General features: G+C 42.4%; 1 protein-coding gene across 1 annotated transcript in view; it reads left to right on the top strand.

The window, feature by feature from the left end:
• The window catches only part of PARD6G (par-6 family cell polarity regulator gamma), a gene marked incomplete at both ends in the record, with an annotated part of 63,423 nt that overhangs the window by 4,754 nt on the left and 36,546 nt on the right, over positions 1–22,123 (top strand). Inside the window, one exon of the mRNA XM_080611788.1 lies at positions 7,697–7,919. Within this exon, the coding sequence (XP_080467914.1) occupies positions 7,697–7,919 (223 nt within the window). The remainder of the gene's footprint in view (positions 1–7,696; positions 7,920–22,123) is intronic.

The raw sequence follows: 22,123 nt of genomic DNA, 5'->3' as shown, positions 1-22,123 counted from the left end.
GGTGTTCAGATGGATGCTGCAAATGGATTTTTAATAAATTTTCAATAATTTTCTGATGTGCTCACAGTATGGCTGTGATACTGTTACAGCTCTCGAAGACAGAAAGCATGTTTGGGACCAGCCATGCTCTGTGTTCTTACAAAGTCACTAGCAGATAACATGATGTGTTTTGGTGTGGGGCAAGTATAAAAGTCAGTGCTTCAGCAAGTCTCCCCATCTGCTAGATTGATGTGATTTCCAAAGAGCTTGTGGGTTGGTTGTTCTGCTCATATGTTGACTTGCCTTCTTAGGAGTGTACCTATACCCATTCAATGAAGATAGCTGGTTTTAAACCTTTCACATCCTACCTCCCCCAGAGAAGTTGCTGATGGTGCTCAAACAGCTTAGCAGTATTGCATGTCCATATGATTGTTTAACTACTACATTATATGGACACACACTGTGTATTTGAAAGGTATAAAGTATAACATCAAGCAGTGTTACAACTAGCAATAGCTGTAAGAGCAAACCAGTCCCGTGTAAAGAGATTTTAAAGTTTTGGTTCTTCTCTGCCTGGTGTTAACTGAGAGAGGTCTACAAATTGTGTTTTCCAGCCTTTTGTACTTTGGTTTCACTCTAACCCTGAATGAAGCCTTAGAGGCCTTCTGAAGTTTTAAGAAATGTTTTCCATGTGTGGCATGCTTCAAAATTGATCAAAAAGCATCACTCTTCTTAAACCTACAGGATGTTAAAACAGACTTCAAGTCTGCTCTAAGTTTTTAAGCAGTACTTTAGATTCTTCCCAGCTAAGGTCGTACTTGTCGTACCTAGAATAAAACTAAAATAAGTGCAGTGAAAAGCTCTGTGCCAGCTGATTTAACTTCTGGTTTTGAGCTTCAAAACATATTTGATTATATGCAAACCAAATGTGGCACGGACTCAGAAAACCGCAGTGCTTCCTGCTCTCAAATGAAGACAGTATGCCACAGCAATAGCAGCTTGAGATGGTTTGGACTGTTGCAAAACCTTTCAGGAGAAAGAGACTGTAAACATTAATCTCTTAAGAAATCTTGCCTCTGTTCCTTTCTCTCCCGGTTTGCTGAGCTTCTGACAGCAGGTATTGTATTTATTCTGATGTGCTAAATAGCATCTACTAAACTCCTGGTTCCTCTGTTATTACAAATCTTTGTTTTTTTCATAGTAGGACGACTTTCTGAAGTGGTTATACCTAGTAAGCTTAAGTCTGTCTTTAAATGTCTAGGTGACTTGAGAGAAAGTGACCACAGCTTAACAAGTTACCATGCAGCAGCTGAGCCACAGCAGTTGGTCCTGTGCATGTTTGCTGCCCTTCACAGATGAGAGGCTGAAAGGTGCTGGTTGTGCAAAGTCATTTTGTGATAGTTCTGTTCAGGTGACAGCTGCAATAAGCACAGGCACAGTGTAACCATCTTTCCTGACCTGTACTCTGGCACTGTGTGTGCCTGTAGGAGATACAGGGAAGGCTAGGACACGTGCTTTGAGCTAGCTGGCTTCATAGAGCCATGGGATAGAAGAGGATAAGCTCTGGTGCTCACTTTACAGTCTCGCAGTCTCAAGTCCTTCATAACAAAACAAACTAACAGAAAGTCAAAATCTAGTTGTGGAAAGATGATAGTTCCTCTAACAATGTTCCCAAAGTAAGTTTATTGTAACAGGCTTGGATATAACTGTGCTACCTGAATGGTTACCAATATCCGCATGATGCATCGACTGGAAGGCTAGGGCTGCTACCTTGTGTTTCAGCATCTCCCATACTCTTCTATTCTTGATCCTGCTTCCAGATTTTCCACCTTTGCTTTAGTAATCTTTCTCAGCCTAGTAACTTGGGAATTTCCGATCTGCTTAGAACTTCAGCCAACCAGTCTGTCCTTTGTGAATAGTCTTCTGAATTTTAGTCTCACCGCACTGAAACAGTCTTAAAGGATACAGAACAACGAATGGACTTTTAATTTTCTGAGGTGCTCTTTAAAGTTGAAAAGTTGTTTACAGCCAAGTCAGAAAGGAATGTCTCCTGTGTGAGGTTAAAATACCTGTGGAGGCTCTGTCTGGCAGGCTGCAGGACTAGCTCCCTCCGAGGAGTTCTTCAGGGGTGCAATTAATAATGCTTTCCTTGGTAGGCCCTTATCATTCCCTTTGAAAAAGACTACACATGCTTAATCTGAGCTTTTAGTAACCAAGAAAGCCAGGGATTCCTTGCTTGCCTGCCTCTAATTGCCTTTACAACGTGGGCCAGTAGTTAAAGATGAAATGCATCTTTGGAGACATTCCCTCTGTCTAAGGGAAGGCAGAATTTCCTAGTGCAGAGGTAGTCCTGTTCCCATTGGAAATTCCTGAGGTTAATGGAGGCAGAAGTGCCTGGGTCAGGGTGTGGTGCCCCAGAGCCTGGGGCCATCCCTCCTGCTTCTGCCCTGTGTGGCTATTCCCAGTCCCCCATCAGGTCTGGCTAGGGCTGGTCATGTGTACTGAATTACTCCTCTGCAGCTCGTGTTGGCCTTCAGCTCATGGGGAAACCTCTGGTGGAAACTAAAATGGCCTTAAATAAGATTCCAAACAGCCAGAGCCCTTACTGGTTACAGGTGTCTTGTAACTATGGGTATCTCTTAGTAAATGTTCAGAATATGATTTGCTCTTGCTAGAAACCTGTACTAGTGCAGGACTTCCTGCAGGAAGCTGGGATCATGGGTTTTTCTGCTGTTGGCAATGTTGATCAGACCTCGTGATTCAGTGGTCCTTTAGCCCTCTGTGTGGCAAGGAGCTAGGTGTTCCTTTCCCCATTGTACTGGTGGTGACAAGCCCTGTAAGCATGCATCCTGACCTGTGTGCTGAAGCTGTGTGATGTGATGGGTGTGTGGTGCTCGGTGTTCTCTTGAAAATACAGGGACAGCTTGGTCTACATCCTTTGCAAAAACAGATCTTGGTTTGTACTGTGGTTTGTACCCAGAGATGTAGGGGACTGGACGAAAGAAGACATTTGCCTTCTGGAAAGGCAGACCAACCACTTTAGGCAAAGATTTATTTTAAAGACTTTGCTGTGAACAATTGTTTCTTGAAGGAGAACAGCGCCGTGGGCTTAAATATAAAGAGTTGAGGCAATACTGATTGAGAGACATGGTAGGGAGAAAGCAGCTATGTAGGTGACCTGATGGGAGAGGAGCTGTTGACGCTGTGGTAGCAAAGAAAGGGATGGTGAGTTTAGAAGAACAGCATGGGAAAATTACTCTTGTGGATATCTGTTTTCATAAACTATCACCAACTAAGAAATAGTTGAACGGTATTGAGGCAAAATAGTGTTTAGAAGCGCTAGGGAAAACGACAGAGCGGCAATCAATTGAATCAAGGGATTCAGTTACTGAATCTAGAATAAGAAGCTGAATTTGTCTCCTGAGTGGGTATGGAAGAGAAAAAAATGTTTTAATGGACTGAGCCTCACAGACTGATGGAGAGGTTTGGAGGGGTTGCAAAGGCTGTTCTGAAAAGCAGAGTCATGAAGCATTGTGTCCAAGAAGAATGAAGAAGAGGGGAACCAGTTGTTTTCTTTGGACACACGCACACACTATTCTAAGGATTGAAGATACTAAAGCATGGCTGCATTTTTACAGGGAAGTGAAAAGGGAGCACGCAAGGAGGAAGGGTAGGAATATGGCATAATGCCAATCAGGAAAAAGTTTGGGGGAGAAGGTAGTGAAATTATGCCTGTGATGGGGTTCTTATGAAAGGCAAGTAGAAGAGAGGCTGTCTTGCTCTGTGAGTATCTCTTGGAAGAAATAACAGGGGGCTGAGCAGAACATGCTTCCCATGCATCCCACCAGCTTCATTGGGATGGAGCAGAGGTACTCTGAGGCAAGAAATTAGAGTCTGTGCAAGGATTAGAGTGTTTTTCTTTCTGTTCCTGATTTTTACTTAATGGGAGAAGTAAGTGGCTAACGTAATTCATGTTTATTGCTAAATGTTGCTTTGATGTTTTCTTATTAACAATAGCCTGAACTCAAAGCCAGCAATAAACTAGAGGCATGGCACCTCATAAATATAGGGCTTCATTTTTGACTATGTAAACTTTATGAAACTCTAAATTTTAAGAAAAGTTAGTCTTTTTTGCTTGTAAATAACTCTTCCATTTAATTTCACAAGATAACAGCCCTCCAAGTAAACAAACCTCAAATCCCTCCTCTCCCTCCTCTCCTCTGACCTCTTGCCTCCCTAGCCAGAGAAAAAAATCGTTGCTTGCTCTCGGTCAGCCTGTGTAAGTTTTGGTCAGCTGGCAGTGACTTTCTTCTTCTTTAGCCAGGTTTTATCAGAACACTGTGATTTTTCTTTTCTTCTTTTTGCTAATTTTTCATGGCATCTGTGTTTTGCTCAGGGTTCCTGTTTATTGTACAGTATTTTGGTGAGTGCTTTTTCTCATCTAGCTGCAGACAGCAAGTACAGTGTCTGACTGGTACTTTGGATGATCTTGGGACAGAGCTTATTCTTTGTGAAACAAAATGTACAGTTCTTTCTAGTTTCTTTTTTTCTTCCAGTCATGATTAGCTCTGTCAGACTAAATTCCTTCAAGTTCTCTTGGGCCCTCCTGTCCTCTGACTTCTGCAATAGTAGATGCAGTATTTGCATTAGATAAATAGGTCAGAATAATTTACTTCATTATGGAAGACTAATCTACTTGTTAAAACTACTGGTTTATCAAACAGTGTAATACAGTATTGTTCTAGCAGAGACTCTGCTGGCAGACACTAGTCCTTGTGCCTCTTTCTGTGGAGGGATATACTGAAGATGAACTTTGTAGCTTAGAAAAGCAGATAGTCATCTTGACTATCTGCAAAGCCCTCAGAATTTGTAGTTTCTGGAAGATAGGTAGTGGATATTATCTTGAAATCCTGGCTGAATACAATGCAGAGCACCCAGTCTCCAAGCTGTGTGGTACTGCAAAACCTATTATTACTGTGATACTCTCTATCAGCCTCATTAGGGATGATGAATGAGCCAGAGCATTTTTTTTCCCCCTCTTCTGAAAAGACCCGCTGACAGTGGTTGCTGAGTGTGTGTGCATAGGCACAGGGTGAATTAATCAGCTAAACTACTACTACAGTATTACTAACCTTTAAACAAAAAACCCCTTCAGCCTTATTATCTGCTGACATCACTTTTGAAGAGATGTTTCCCTCCTCCTACTCCTCTCTGCAGAGTCACCTTCTAGCTCCCTGCCTTAAAGGGAAAAATCACAAGTGAAATTGCTTGCGTTTGTTTATTGTTGTCTTGTTTCAGAGTGAAGAAAATTCCCTCTTGGGCTTTCCTGAGGCTGAACTTGTGAACAAGTAGATTCGACTGTGCAGTGTTCACATCAGACCTCAGCACCCCAAGTCTGCAATTGCATCCCTGTGGGTGGACTGTTTACCCTTGTGCCACGCTCCACTGATACTGTCGTGTGTAGTGTGCCCACAAGGGTTAGGATGGCCCTTTCACCAGCTACCCACCTCTCTTGGGGAAGCTTAAGCTGAACTGGTCATACCAAAGTGTAAATAACCATCCGTGATTCTTTCTTCTCTCATTTCACTTGTCACTTTCTTGCTGAGCATGATGCCCCAGCATGGGAGCTGGCCTATGCCTTGGTGTGTGTGTTGGGCAGAGCAGGACTGATGTGCTTCCTAGCAGACCATGCAGGGTGGGTGTGTAGGAAGGGATGGGTATTGCCCTGGCTGGGGTGAGACCACACAGCATCTTCTTCCTTGCAAGTACGGTGCATGCCAGTGGTCTTAAACAAGCAGTCTGTCCAGTAAACAAGTGGTTACTGAGATTGGCATCTGAATGCCCTGCTCTGGTCTGGTTTTGGCTAAAGGAATCCTTTACTCCTGTTCGGGTGTGCGGAGCAACTCTAAACAAAGCCTACAAAGATCTTGTTCCTGCACCTTTAGTTTACTGTAAAGATGTTAAACTTGACACTTGAAGATGGTTGCTTCTTATTTGAATTGAGCAAAAAGAAAACTGTAAAATACCCTTTAAATAAAAAGACTTAAGCTTTTTGGGGGTTTGAAATGTGTCAACAGAAGTTAGTTGCATCTTGGATTTTTCTGGAGAGGAGCAGGGGTGGAGGACAAAAGGGGACTGTTTCTCCTCCATTCGAACCAGCTGTGGTTTGTTTGGCTTTTGTGTATTTGGATGGGCATTCTGAATTGAAATCCAAACTGGAACTAGCAGCTAATGTTACAAACAAGCAGCATTATTTGACTAAACAAGCTAACAAGCTTTCAGATGATCATAACTAGGCTTTGATGCTGAAGAGTGGGATTTTCATAACTGCGGAAGTAATTTGAGAACCTGCTTGCACCCAAAGCCTGTAGGGTTGATTTGATGTTTTTTGGTTGTTGGGCTTTTTTTATTTCCTTGAAGATGATTATGTTGAAGATTCATACTTTTTTTGGTCTTAGCAAAAGAGTGGCTTGCACGTATAGTTGATTTAAAATCTTGAGCACCTCTAAGCAAGTAATTCTCCCTTTTGAGAAAGAATTTATCTACCGAAAAATTACTATTTTTTTTTTTTTTAAATTTCTTTCTCTGCTTGTTAGTTTTTTGTCTTTGGTTTCTTGCCCTGGTATTGGCTGACTTTGCAAATGAGAACTTCCATGAGATCCTGTTCACAGCCTTCCTTGTCCTTGGATTTGTGTATGTGATTCCTTGTTTTCAGGAGTGAGTTAGCATGGTTGGGGAAGTTCAGCTGATGAGCAGTAGTTTACTAGTACTATACTATTTGAGTTATGAAGGTAAATCTAGCAGAAAAATGATTTAAGTTCCTTATTTTAACTAGATGCCTGTTTTCACTGTCTTCATTTGCCTGAATAGAGAATCTGTTTTTTTTCCCCGCTTCTGTTCTTAATATTTTGTTTGGCTTTTAATGTCAGAAAGAAGGTCCATTGGAATATTTTTCACAGTCCCTTTCTGATTTGCTTAAAGCAACTTAATGGATTTTTGACACTTTCAGTTGTGCGAAACCAAACCCTCTTCTTTTAATTTTTTATTTTTTTTATTATTTTAACGGCCACTCAGTGGTCTTTAAAGCTTCAAAACTAAAAACCAGTAGAGTGACAGAAAAACTAAACCCATGAAAACTAACTTGGAATAAGAGCTTTCCTACTTCTGTGTGGATTACCAGGAAATTCAGGGGGCATGTAGAGTGAGCGTATTTCCTAATAACAAGCTGTGCGCTCACATACCACACTTCTTTAAAGGTCTTGTGGTTGGGATCCCACTAGTATTGATGAGAAATGTGTGAAGAATTTTTATAAGGTTGCTTGAATAGCTGAGTAACTTCTTTTGAAAGTGGTAGAGTGAATGTTTCTGCTTTGGGGAAGAATGGTTCTGTGGATGCCCAAGGTGATAATGAATGATGGAGCTTCAAAGTTAGATCCTACAAATGCAATTATCCTCTAGAGGATTTATTGAAAACTTAATATTTAAAAAATACACTTTTTTAGGGTGTCACACTTTACCATATCTATTGTCAAGCAGGGTGGTGTCTTGGTTATGTTCTACAAATGGCCTTTTGGGTCCTCAGATTTGAAAGCACCAATATGTGATGATACTCATCATAGAAAGAGAGAGGTGATGCAGATCATGTTCAAATGCCAATCTGGAGCATTTGACTGTGGTGACATTTGACAGTAGATGTTCTGTTTGTTTTCTCTTGCAGTTTGGGGCAGAGTTCAGAAGGTTCTCCCTGGATCGCTACAAGCCAGGAAAGTTTGAAGACTTCTACAAGCTAATTCTTCACATTCATCATATAGCCAACCTGGAGGTGATGATTGGATATGCTGATGTGCATGGAGATCTTCTCCCCATTAACAATGACGACAACTTCTTCAAAGCTGTTTCAAGTGCTCATCCGCTGCTCAGGGTTTTTATACAACGACAAGGTAAGATGCAGTTTCATTTCAGTGCCTCAGTGTTCTGAGGAAAGGTGAAGAGTGGATTTGTGCCCCCCATTTAAAGGCTGAAATGATGTAAGAGGGACCTAGGAGCCCTCTCAGTCCTCAGGACTCTTGTCATGCGCTTCATGACCATTTGCAGGGATGGCATGACTTCAAGGCAGGTAGAGGAACTGCATTGCTGCCTGTTACGTTTTTGAAGGATAACATGTTGAAAATCACCGTAAGCTCCTTCTTTTCCAAGGGGAGCTTAACTTGCGCCGCTGATACTGTGTCATCACGTTAGCATGCCAACTCCACTTGTTTGAGCAAACTGAAGAGGAGGAGGGGATCCTAGTACTTTACATATACAAATCTTACCTATCCATCATGATAATCAGTGTCATACCCAAATGATTCATGCCTGTGTAGTGTGTGAATGGACACAGATGCGTGGTTATTGAAAGAAAAGAGATTGCAGATCTGTCACAAATGAGATCTTGTTTGACTGTTGACCTGACAGACAGACAAATGATGGTTCTCCTCTCTGTCCTTACTGAGGAGTGTTGAATCTTCCCATTTTGAATCATCAAACAAACCTTGAGCAGAATTGCCTAAATGTCAAGATGACATCAGGTTTAAGTGTCCGTGTGTTGTTCTTGTCAAGCCTTGCGGATATCTGAAACCTCCTTAACGACTGTGTTTGACAGTTGCTTCAGATGAAGATTGCTTTTTATAACAAGGTGTCTTTTCCACAGTGCTCCTTAAATCCCATGGGAACCTAACACTATGTTAACACTACCTCCATGTTTTTTCAGTCATGTAGTGATTTATAGCACAGGGCTCTTGGAATTAAAATCTTGTTAGTAGCAGAGTCAGAAACGAGATGATCTGAGGCTTTGAGCAGTCATGTAGCTCTTTTGGCCTGGATTTCCTTCTGTGTGGGTGTTTATTGATAAGGATTTAGCGGGAGGCTCCAGCCTGCGCATTGGTATGGGCTGATATAGTGTGTGGTTCGATTCGGTGTCGTCAGATACATCCAGGGCTGTGTGGCCCTGCCCATTCAAGCATGTTGTCTGCCACCTCCCTTTAGATGAGAATAAGTGCTCAAGGAGGCACTGGAGAAGAGGATCTAGAGCAGTTTGTTTTGTGTCCATCAGATGAGTGGAAGTGTCTGTTGGAAAGGACTTGGGTTGCTAGCTCTCCCTTTGTGCAGAAAATGCAAAGGTGTATGACAAGTCCTGTTAAGTCTGCTTCCTGTAATGCCTGTTAGGGCTTGTGAATGTTCATGGTGGGTCAGGTCATTAGAAATCGCTTGCATGACTTTGTCATGCTTGCATCAGTTCAAGTTTATTCACGTCTCTGGATCAATCCTGTTCAAAAAGTGTCTTTCTCTGCTTGGGCAAACTGAAGTTGCTGAGTACCCTTAACTCTGTTGGGACAGGGGATTGCCACCAAAATGCTGATCACAGAAGTAAGCAAATGAGAGAAAATTCTTGACTGCATGTGGGTAAAAAAATACTCCCTCCTCTTCTTCAGCAGAAGTATGCTAGTTGTGGCAGTTTATAACTTGTAATCTTCATGGACAAGTGTGTTCTAAAATGCTTTTCGTTCACCTGTTGCTCAGTGGAAAGAATCATGCTGACAAGTAAGGAAGCCATACAAGATGGAAGATAGGCCCACTCCTCCTGTTGTGTGGCAAAGCCTGAAATTTTTCCCAACACACATTCTCCTGGGCTCCTTCTATAAAGCTGAATGGAACAGTGAATTCTGGGCTTTCCCTTTGATTAATGGCACTTTTAATAAGGGACTCCTGAGGTTAAACATTAGAGATTATACTTGTGGGTGCTCCCAAACAATCATGTCCATTTTCTTTTCTGAGAAGAAGCCTTTAGAAATTGTTCCCTTAAACAGTAACGGGAGTTACTGAAATCTTGTCTCTTCTTCCTTTGCTCCCCTGCTGTTTTCCCTATCTTCAGACTGGAGTTATGGAGCAATGCTGGCCCTTCTGTTGGAGACCTGCACTTAGAGAACAAGGCAACTAGCACCATGAAATTATTGTGCCATCCAGGGAAATAATGCTGTGCCTGCATTGCTTCAGCTCACACTCTAAAATCTGACTTCAGAGGCAGGAAATTAAGCTGACAGTGGTGCTAGTAAAATATGAGGACAGTTGTCTTCTGTGACTTTGAAGATTGAGAGCATGGGGCCCTCTAGGCTGTTGGATCATAGTCCTTCAGTGGGAGAAGCCCTGGGAGGTGACTGCCCAAAGTTCTTGTAGTGTTGTATAGTTGGGATGATTTGAGAGAACTGGGCAAAATCATGCAAGCATGGAAGGACTGAATAGTTGAAGTTCAGGTCTCTTTCTAGCAGAGCGAACTGCTTATCAGCTGCATGATTAGTCATCTGCAGTCTCTTGCCAAGTAAATTATACAATCATGTTAAACCAGCTTATCTGTATGTTCCCAGAGTGGCAAAATAGGTAACTTACTCTTTGCACAATAGTCAAGCAACAATTTGCTGGTTTGATTTGTTTGCCTAGCTGTTTTTCATCTGAGCTTAGTCTTGCACTTTTTAGATCAAAAGTGCTGCCCTCACTTTTACCCAGAGGCAAGCCATGTGAACGCTTCTTGGACTCTTGCACTCCAGGTTCATGTGCAGGTATGGGATGGCTGTTTTAGTCCTCTTCCTTGTTTTTGTTCAAGTATTGTGAGCATCAGATTTTTCAGGATCACAGCCACTGTTGCCTCTCCAGGCAGGGGATGCTAGTGCTTATTAGCCACCCTTTTTGCTTGGGACCTGGATTGTCATACGCAATGTTCTTACAACAGTTACTGTTCATAGCTTTGGGGATCTTGAAGGCTCTGGGATGTTTGCAGGTTATGTTTGAGTAAACTCAGCTATAACAAATTTTTATAGTTCATAGTGATCTGTCTGCTGAAAGTATGTGGTGCTTTTCTTTTTTCTCCAATACCAAATTATAATACAGACAGAAATTCTAATTAGAGAGCCAGGCTATAAAAAGAAAAGGCAGTTTTCCTTTGACTTGTTTTCCCAGGCTGCAAGTATGGGTTGTGTTCTGTGTTGTAAACTGATGTGGCTCTTTTGGCTTCATTAGGACAGTAGCGATTTGTATCAGCTGATGCTTTGAGCCCAAGAATTTATTCACTTGGCTCTAACTAATATCAGACATCTAGAACTCTCTATGTAAGGTGCCTGCTGCTGGGGAAGGGATGGATGTCCCAAAGATCTTAAAACAATGCAAGGAATTATGGATGTGTTTTACTTGCTCCATAATAACTGAACTCTTGTACTATAACCAAGACTTGCATGAAGGAAAAGCTTCCTCATTTTTTCAAGGCTCTGTTTGTTCTGGCTGAAGCTACAGCATTAGAGACAATCTCTTGAGTACTGCAAAAATATTTAAGTGTAAGCTCTGAATTCAACCAGAAAAAAAGAACAGAAAAACTGAAAGGAGTTAGTATTACATACTGTCAACCAATTACATTTTTTCTTATATGATTAAATGGAACAATATTATTATCAAATCTTGCTTTAATACCTCTTGGAGGCAGAGGTAGATCCAGGACCAAGATGCTGAAGTACAGCAAGCATAGGTTGTAGCTCTCATTCTAACTGAGCACACCACTATAAATCCAGACTAATGATTCTGAGAGAAGTGATGGAGGCTGCTGATGACCAGACCTTCACATCCTACCACTCTTCAGGGTATATAGATTTTGCATGGTCATTAAGAGAAGATCTGCTGTAGCTGAAGTAGCAGAGGAGGCCTAACAAGCTGCTTACCACATCTGGATCCCAGGCCGAGGTCAAATGATCTCTTCTTCTGGGGTGCTCTTTTGGTTTGTCCCACTCAGGGCTGGAGGTGTGTCCTGATGGTGGTTTGAGGCTTTGGAGCTCTGCTTGCTTTGCCTGAGTTTCAGCAAGTGGCCTTGTTCCTATAAACCCATATATATATTGATGAAAACGTATCCCTCAGCAAACTAATTCCCAAGGGAAATTTAAAGGAGTTGGGGTTTGAAGAAATAACAAGCTTACTTAAATACTCAGGCAGTCTTGACAATACATATGTCAATAGGGATTGTGATTGTGAATGTGGCTGTTGGGTGAGCACAGCTGCTGTTCCCTGTGTATTACCTGTAGTATTACTATTGCTTTTAAGGAATTTCCATAATAATACAATAAATTAATGAATATGGGGGTACTTAGTAAATCCTAAAGCAGGTTCTAGGTCAAATTTGTTATCTTTTCACCCATAAAATTAAAGGTTTAAATGGTTTCATGGTGAGTGTCCTACTAGTAGGAGTACATGTGAAGTGCTGAAGTGTCAGATGCTGGATCTGTATTTCTGTGTATCTTTGTCAGATATCACACACCTCGCAGGAATATAAAAGGCAAAAAATCTGAAGAAGCAAAAGAGCATTCTAACAGCAAATAACCCTAAACCCCTTTCTACAGCTAACTGGAGCAGGGCCTTACATAATAATTTAGTAAATGCCACAAATGAACTGCAGCTGTTAATTGAGGAGGCCTGATGCTGGAGAAGGCTGATGTCTTCTGATACCTGTGTTGTTTTGCATTTTCTGGTCTGGAAGACTAGTAGTGCATAAAAAGCCATCAAGTACTATCTTCAGAAACTTTTCAGAAAAAAAACCCCTTCTTTTATATATTATTATATATTATTTTTATATATTATTATATTTTATATATTTATAGTTATATTTTTATAGTCCATTACTGCAACAGTAAACCAGGGCTGACCACCAGTCGTTGCTTTTCTCCTTGAGCGGTTAGAGCTGCAGTCTACCATCAGTTCTCACTTAAAGCCTGGTCCAAAATCAACAGGGAAAAATATACATTCACCTGGTTGGGCTTTGGATTTGGCTTAGTTTAATTTACATTAAATTACAGATTGGAAGATGCTGTTTTTCCTCAACTGTAGGCAGTGACTAATGTATTTAAACTGCTGTGCCATGCAGCATATTTCTGTATGTTCGGAAGCAGTTCATAACTCCTCAATTTGCTGTTTACCTGGCAAGGTTCTGTTCTGCTCTAAGTACCAACATCTGTGCTTAGCTTTCTTGTATTACAAAATCAGAGCAATCACACTCAGTTTTAAAATAAAAATGTGCTAATGGAAATTGTGCCCAGGTTTGACAATATCTGACAACCGATAGTGGGTTGTTTTATTGTCTTTCATACTCTAAGCAGATAATCTCCAAGAATGGTGGTTGGCTGTCTAACCGACGTGTGTTAAACACAAAAACTGGCTTTGAGGCAGCAACTAAAATGAAACCTATTTCCAGCTACTTCTAACTCTCTGCTCTGTCTTCTAGAGTGGGTACAGTTGGAAAAGCTTGAAACTTTTCACACCTTTTGGTTCTTCGGTAACCTTCCTGTTTATTTTACAGCATAGTCATTGCCTTCACTTTCTCAAGATGTATTTCCAAGCAAGAACAATGTGATTTTACTGCTCTTGTAAAGGCTTCTTGTACATTAAATAATAAAGCAGGTTGCACATGTTGAGGGGAAAATACTGAACTCTTTTTGATGGAGCTGGGCAGATTTTCACAATAGTCTTCTATGAGTCTAAGGGAATAAAATTAAATTAAGGGTACAGAGAAGGTGACTTGAGGTCTTCACTTTATCTGATCCTGTATAAGGGAGGGATGGGGAGGAGACAGGGAGAAGAAACTCCTCTGGCACTCAGTGTAGCTCTCTGGGGTACTGGAGGGATGTGGCTCTGCTGTTGGGCAGGCTGTCCCAGGGCTGCTACCCTGTCTCCTGTGCCCTGGCACTGGTGTTACCGGTGGCTGAGCTCTCCGAGCCAGCTGTTTGGCAGTAAACTTAGTGTTTGAGTGAGAAGCTAGCATGGGATGGGCAGGAAAACAGCAGATTTAAAGTGACTAAACACTGCCGTGAAGCTTCTGCTTCCTGGGAGGAAAAGCTTGGCTGCTTGTAGCCTTTGGAAATGTGTGATGCCACTGTATTTGGAAAGGAAGCAAAGCATTGTGTCTTAGCTTTGACAAGATTAGAGGATGGTGGTAGATTTCATGCTAGTATAATAAGAATTGCTGCTAGGCTTAAATTAAATCCTTTCATGATTTTCCTCAGAAACATCTTTGGTTTTGGGCTGGAGAGATCTTTGAATGCTTGTCAAGCCAAGTAATCTTTGTCCCATTCGAGTCCTTTGATATCTAAAGATAAGTAAAATGCAGCTGTTTGTTCCAGTGAAGTCTGGCAACAGATTACTGTAACTTCTGTGCTCCACCTTTCATGTGCAAATGATGAGACTGGTTAATCGCTATCTTTCAACTACTTTATTAAGCAACTTTAAAAACATTATATTTTATCTGGCTTGTCAGACATAAACACAAACAGCCTTGGATTTCTTTGCTGGTGTGGTTGGTGATACCTGGTGGCTGAGCAGACCAGCACAAGGCTGCTTCTCTCCTCGAAAACTCCCTTTTTAGAGCATGAGGATACTTGATTTTCATCATTGGTTACTCTACCAGTTGTTCTGGTTGCAATTAAGCAAGAATTTTCAGTGAAAGGAGGCGAAAGTGTGTGGAAATAGCATAGCCTAAGATAGGCTTTGTAGAATCAGTCAATAACTGATAGTGGGAACTGTAGCAGAAATAGGCACTGCATAAATATTAGTAGTTGCAGTGTTTAGTAAGCGTGGAACAGAAGCCTGGCAAAGATGTGTGGCTGCTGCTGCTCTGTCAGTGACAGCAAACATATATTGCACTTCTGTGTTTGATCCACATGGGATTTGGTTTCAGTTTCGAAGTTTAATAACTTAATATATTTGGTTATATGTATTTATTATTAATAGCAAAAAATAAACTTCAACAGTTGATGCTTCTTAAAGATAGCATCAAGCTGGTACCAGCCTCACACAGTTTTGCTGAATTTAGACTAAAGAAACTTGTTTACAGTGAGAACTTGTGCAGCCTTTAATAGAAGCCTCTACTCAACTCTATGCTTAGCTTTAGCTGGTAAACCACATAAAAACAATTCAATAAACGCTGTTTTCTCTCCCTTCAAACTCCTGTTTGTTGTCTTACAGTTGCAGGTTGCTGCTTTGACGCTACTTTAAAAAGCAAAATAGAAGAACCCCCCAACTATGTGTACTTAAAGATAGTCTCAAGTAAAACTACTTATTTCCTTCCTTGGTCTGGCCTTTTTTATATAAGATAATGAAGCTGCTCTAACAGGTGGCTTGGCTGTATAAAAACAGTGGTGAGCACTTGTCAAACGATCTACTTTTGTTAAGGTCCATGTGAGGGGAATTTTCCACTATTTATCTTTCCTTACCTTAGTAGTCAAAACAAGAGATTCTGTTTCCTGCTCATGGCTCAGGTTTTTTCCTGTTGTGCCTACTTGTCATTTCCCTTCTGTAAGTGATGGGAACAAGTACAATGTGCAGATAATAATGAAATGCACTTGATAGTTTCTTCTTTGACACTGGATTTTACCTAAAGTGACCTCACAAGCTCAAAGTAGCTTTCATGTTATGGGTGGAGGGTAGATGGTGCAATGCAAGTATGAACATTAACTCAACTTTCAGGCCTTCAGAAATGTAGCAGAAAGCCTATTCCAGAAGTACTCTAAACTAGTTAAGAATACTGAGGGGCTTAAACCAACCTGATTGGTAGACTCTTGCACTGAAAGCAAGCATGTAGTGAAGGATGTTTCTGCTAGGTGTCTGGAGTAGGCATTGGAAAATGAACTCAAAATATAACTCAACAAATATAACTCTAAAACAATTTTAAGTGACTGAAAGCTCCTCTTTTGTCTTCAGAGTGTCTGTCGTGTTGGGATTGCACCTTCTGAATTTAAATGTGTCAGCTTTAACACTGTGTAAGAACTCTGCGTATTTTTTAACTCCAAGAGAGAAGGCAGCTTGGGGGAGGTTGAAAGAGCTCTTCTTTGACCTGCCCCTGATGATGATCTACTCGAATCTTATTTTTTCCGTTGTGCTATGTTTAGAGTAGCAAAGAATCCTGTGGGAATATTAAGGAAACTATTAACCTAGAAAACTTCACTGTTGTTCTTGCTCTTCAGTCCCCTGCCATATGCTGACATTAAGTAACCTCTAAAAACTTCGAATGAACAAGATCTACACCACTTATCTCTTCCCCCCTTGCCTCTCTCCCCCTACCCCCCCCATTTTCTTGTATTTTTTTCTATTCCACTTCTTCCTCCTATTTATTGCTTTTTCTTCCTTTCAGCTCTTTGTTTTCTACTCCTTGCCTTAGCTTCTTAATTGCTCTGCGAGACTATCTCTCACTGTGCGGGAGAGTGTGTGTTGAGTAGGAGCACACAGGTGCTAGTGCCTGTTTTACTCCTAAATGCTAGAAGAATGCTTGGAGAATGTCGGACTCAGTGGAGTGGAGCAGCAGTGACAGAGCGGATATGGAAAGAGCAATTAGTGAGGAAAAACTGTCTGTTACCCTGGGTCTTACTCCAATTAGTTTTCTTCTCTGATTATCCCTTTGCATTGGAAATAATAGAGGAGTTGAGCATTTAAAAAAAGAAACATTGTGAAATTTGGAAGGAGAACGTTTGTCGAATTTGAATTTTGGTATGAATAAGAAATTACGTACTGCCTGTGGAAGCTGGAGAGCTGGAATCCAGCAAAGTTGGTTGAAGGCACCATCTTTGCACAGCGAGGGCACTGTGAGGCTACCCAGGTACTGGCCACAGTGAGCTTGGTGATGGCGTTTCTGCCTTTTCAGCCGCTGTAGGTAAACACGATGGTTTCCTTTAAAGCTGAGGTACCAGCTGAGGATTTGAAAAGGCCTAAAGCCGTTTTCCTCATCCCTGAATGCCACTGAGATGCGATAAGAGGAGGTCTGTCAGTTATGACCTCGGGTTGGACACTTATGGCAACCGGTTGGTTCACTTTGTTAGCCTGCTTTATTGCTGCTTCATTTTAATTCTGCCAAGAAATTTTGTAGATGCAGTGATTGTGTTTACAAAATAATGCAGTCTTTACATTTTTGCTTTTAAGTACTTACTGAGGTCTAGTTTTAGAGGCAGCTGACATGAGTAAGAAGGAGGAAAAAATGCGTTGCGTTAACGAGAAAACCATAAAGTTTCAGAAATAATTCCCCCCAAACTGCAAGAATCTGAATAAATGAGTGAACAAATGAGTGAACAAATGGGTGCTTTATAATAGAGCCCATAAATAAGTCCAGGGGTAACGTCTTTGTGGCTAGCAGCAAGAAAAAAAAAGAAGTTCCCTAAGCTTGCATTCCTTGGAACTGCATAGTTCTATTGTTGCCTTATCATTTGTAAGGGGGAAGTGTAGTGCATTTGAAGAACAGTGTGCAGTGAGATGTTTTAAAACTTCTGGTTTCAGAGCAATTCTTAGCTGAGACAAAGAGTATCAATAGCAGGAGGAGTGACAATGTCTGCTATGCCTGCATTACTCCTCTGTCCATGAAAAGTGTACTGGACGCTTTTGCAATGTACTTGTTGCTTTTAAAACTTACACCTGAGTTGTAGAGAGAAGGGAAGGTAGCCTACAGGGACTAAGCGTAACTGAACATTTATGTCTCAAGCCCTTGTACAGGATCACTTCACAAGCCTGTATAGTCTTTAAAGCTACAGATGACCCCTTCATGGTGGGTTTTACCTCTACCTCTTACAAAATGTGAGATCCTTGTTTCCAGTGTTAAACTGAACCTGGGTCTACGATTGAAACCTGAGTACTATGGTTGAAAAGTTGCTTCTTGTCGTGGTTTAAGCCCAGGCCGTAAATCAGAACCACGAAGTCCACTTCCCCCCCCCACCTTTCTTCCCTCCGCTCCTGGAGGGACGGGGAGGAGAATCAAAAGAATGCAACTCCCACAGGTTGAGATAAGAACAGTTTAATAACTAAGGTATAACACAAATCACTACTGCTACCACTAATAGTAATAATGATAAAGGAAATAACAAGGAAGAGAATACAACCGCTCACCAACCGGTACCTCACCCCCACCCTGCCGTGATCCAGCCCTTCCGGGAACTCTCCATTCTACATCCTGGGCATGACGTGCTGTGGTATGGAATACCTCTTTGGCTAGTTTGGGTCAGGTGTCCTGTCCCTGCTTCCTCCCAGCTTCTCCTCCTCCCTGGCAGAGCATGAGACTCACAAAGTCCTTGGTCAGGGTAAACATTCTGACCCACAACTGAAAACATTGGCTTTATCAGTATTATTCCCAGGTCGAAAGTCAAAACACAGCACTGCACCAGTAGAAAAAATGACTGCTACTGCTAAACCAGGACAGTATCCACCCCTTATTCCATACCATTCACGTCATGCTCAGATCCCACATTTTCAATATACCATCACTTGTAACAGTCTTTCAGAGCAGGAGAGGCCCATTGCAAAGTCCACCCCTCGATCATGAGTCCATCTCTATGTTGCATCTCTGCCCTCATGGCCTGAAGTGCCATGGGCCCATCAGGCTCAAAATAATTCACCCTCCCCTGCAGCAGTCTCTGCAACTTGTTGTTGGGGACTCCACACAGCTGCCTTCCATCTCCGACGCTTCCAAAGCACTGGAGGGGCCCAGTGGATTAGATACTCGCCCATACTGTCCCACACACCATGACACTCATGGCTGTCCAGCCTTGGGGAAAATCTCTCGGTCCCCCTATTTTGTCGTCTAACCCCAGACAAGACCCAAACCCGACTTTGCTTAACTCTTGAGATCAGACGTAATGGTTGTGGACAAAACACACTCTGTATGCGTGCCAACATGGTGACCCCCATCACAATCAGCAAACAGGTCTCAACAATATTAAAAGGCCACTCAAAAACTTCAAAACTCTCAAACGATGCTGTAAACGGTCTGGAAGGGGCACTGGGAGGGTAAAAGAATGTCTCCTTCATAGGTTGACCACCCAGGAAGGAGAAAAAAGATGTATAGTTGCTAAGCATTTGTATTATATACCTCCCAAAGTATAAAGGTGGTGACCACACTGGGAACACAAGCCAGATCAGTTTCATGATCAATCCTTCTATTGTATTACAAGTCATTGCTACAAAATACAACGAGACAACAACCTTAGCCCAAGCCCCACACTTGAAAAACACCAACACAGCAAATACCGGCTCTAAGTAACCTACGGCATATTGAGACTGTGAGATCAAAAACAACAACTTTGAGAGCCAATAAATCAGCATTGTGACGAGTGACTATTAATCTAAAACACTGAATGCTTATCACAAATACGATTAGACACACTCCGGTCAGATCTGTCGTTATCTCAACCCTTCGGGCCCCACGTTGGGCGCCAAAAAAGAACTGTCGTGGTTTAAGCCCAGGCCGTAAATCAGAACCACGAAGTCCACTTCCCCCCCCCACCTTTCTTCCCTCCGCTCCTGGAGGGACGGGGAGGAGAATCAAAAGAATGCAACTCCCACAGGTTGAGATAAGAACAGTTTAATAACTAAGGTATAACACAAATCACTACTGCTACCACTAATAGTAATAATGATAAAGGAAATAACAAGGAAGAGAATACAACCGCTCACCAACCGGTACCTCACCCCCACCCTGCCGTGATCCAGCCCTTCCGGGAACTCTCCATTCTACATCCTGGGCATGACGTGCTGTGGTATGGAATACCTCTTTGGCTAGTTTGGGTCAGGTGTCCTGTCCCTGCTTCCTCCCAGCTTCTCCTCCTCCCTGGCAGAGCATGAGACTCACAAAGTCCTTGGTCAGGGTAAACATTCTGACCCACAACTGAAAACATTGGCTTTATCAGTATTATTCCCAGGTCGAAAGTCAAAACACAGCACTGCACCAGTAGAAAAAATGACTGCTACTGCTAAACCAGGACACTTCTCCATTAAGTTCCTTCATGAGGCAGTTACTTTTATGTGTGGGTAGCCACATTTGTCAGCTTGCTGTACCTGGAAGGTTGTATCCGAAGTGTTTCTCCTTGACAGACAGTAATTGAGGCCAAACAGTGCTGCTGAGGATTTGCTAGTAAGCTTAACATTTGTAAGGGTGACTGAAAAATGCTAATTCTAGTCATGATTTTCACTAGATCTGGCTAGCACCTCTTCTTGTGTAAATAGACCAAGCACAGAGGCACATCAGGTTCTTCTTTGTGTTAGCTGATTTCAGCAATTGTGTGGCTGGTGCCTTTCTGACCTTTTCAAGGTATCTGTGCTTGCTCTGGGCCATGACTAAGAAAAACAGGAAACTTTTTATTTAACTTTAGTCTTATGTTCACTGTTCAAGTCTCTTGCTTCTTGCTTGTGGATGCAGAGGTGAGAGTATTGCTGAATTTCCCCATCCCTGTTCTTTTGGCTGATTTCAAAGGCCCTGTGACGGCAGTGCATCGGCAGCTCTTGTCACAGTGTAGAGTTTGATGTGTTTACATCCCTTGCACTGAAAGAGAGGAATTGAATAGCTGCCTGCAGGCTGCCCTGAGCGCCCCAGCCTGTCCCATAGAAGAGTACTGGCCTATGCTGTATTTCAGTTTAAGCAGGGTTTAATTTCTTTTTCCTTGATCTATTTGGCTACCATACCATAGCACACTTTCCCCTGCCATATACAGTTTCCCAGTCAATTTACAAGGGACATATGGTGTAATAAAGAAGTACCTGGTGGGTTGTAATACAGGCTCTGTGTTAGAGGTTGCTTATTACTGTACACTGATCTCTGCTGTACAAGCAGTCCAGGGCAGTCGGGTAGGGGGAGGTATTTAAGTTCATCTTGGGCTGCCATGTCATCCAGAGGGGATGGAGAGGACAAGGGGAGCATTGGGGGAAGCTGCAAACTGGTATCTGTTGTGATTTAACATGTGCTGCTGTGGGCAGAGTGGCTTGGCAGTACCTCAGAAATCCACCTCCCCTCTCTGAAACATTCCCAGAAGCAGCTGGCCACATGAGCCAGCTCATGGGTTGTAGATCACAGGAAACAGCTTGCTGCAACAAACTTGGCTTCCTCTGCTCAGATGACCCTTAGCAAGGGTACGTGTCATCTGCCTTGGCTCTGGGCAGTGCATAGTGATGATGAGCAAGAGGAAGAGTGTTGGAGGTGTGTGTGTGCATGAGGCCCTGTCTAACAGTGGGCTTCACCAGTGTTGAACCCCAGACCATGTGGAGAGCATCCCTACATTTGTCTTACCTCTGAATGTCTGAAGTAAAGCCAGATAGCGATATTATCCTGAGTGTTGTTTTCAGCACCGTAGCTCAGTTGGTCTAGGTTCAGCTGGTAAGTGGTAGCTACATTCCACACCCTTCCAGCAGTTGCATCCCAAGTTTGCAGAGCCATATTGCATCATGAGGAAGTACCGGAACTGCAGAGTGTAGTGCAGGTGTCTTTCTACCCTCATGGGTGTCATACAGTGTGTGGGTAGCATGCTCTTGAGTCTTGTTAGTCTGGTTTATGGGTGTGTTGTGCTTATGGGGGAAAATCAGTCACTACCTCAATCTGCTTTCAGTAATATTACGCCTCTCTCTCAGACCAATTCCATGTGGATGTCCCAGAACAGCTGAAAGAGAGTGATGTGAAGAAGATACTTCTCTATGTGCAGCAGAAGCAGCCTTGAGAGGAAGTTGTTTCCCTGATAGTGTAAGCCTGGTTAGCAAGGTTGCTTGCCAGCACTTGGTGAACAGTACCCTTCCAAGGTGGCTTTTTTGGTGTGGAGTGAACAATTCCAGCAAACCAGGACTCCCTGCCTTAAAGATCTGGCACTATAAGGCATGTGTTGGCAATGTGTTGCTGGATAGCTGCTTGCACACAGAAATAACAAGGAGTAGTTGCATCCCTGCTGAGGGGGATGCTGTTAGAGATATTTCTGGGTAGTGCTGAGGCCTGAAGGTTTGTAAAGGCAGCTTGCTACAGTCCTGTGTCTGTAAGGTGCACAAAGGCTCTGACATGGCCTTGCATCCCTCTTGCATGATGGGGCTGTGTCAGCTCATGTGAACTGGCATGGCTTACAGAGCAGACCATGTTCACAGTCTGTGCAATGTAATTGTGGGGTCTGTTACTCAGATCTGGTTCCTGCTGTCATGCTGAGACATGGTTCCTGACTCTTAGTGTTTGTACTGTTTCAAGGAAAACATAAGATTTGCTTATGTTACTAGCTTTCATGCAGCCTAAAATAAACAGGGAATGCTTGTTACTCAATGCAGTGAATGAATCCCTGTCCTCTTGAATGTGGTGCTTGGCTAC

The sequence above is a fragment of the Psittacula echo genome (genome assembly GCF_963264785.1).
Source record: "Psittacula echo genome assembly, chromosome: 2".
NCBI classification, from domain to species: Eukaryota; Metazoa; Chordata; class Aves; order Psittaciformes; family Psittacidae; genus Psittacula; species Psittacula echo.
Note: the sequence above shows the minus strand (reverse complement) of the source record. Positions and strands in the feature narration are given on the sequence as shown.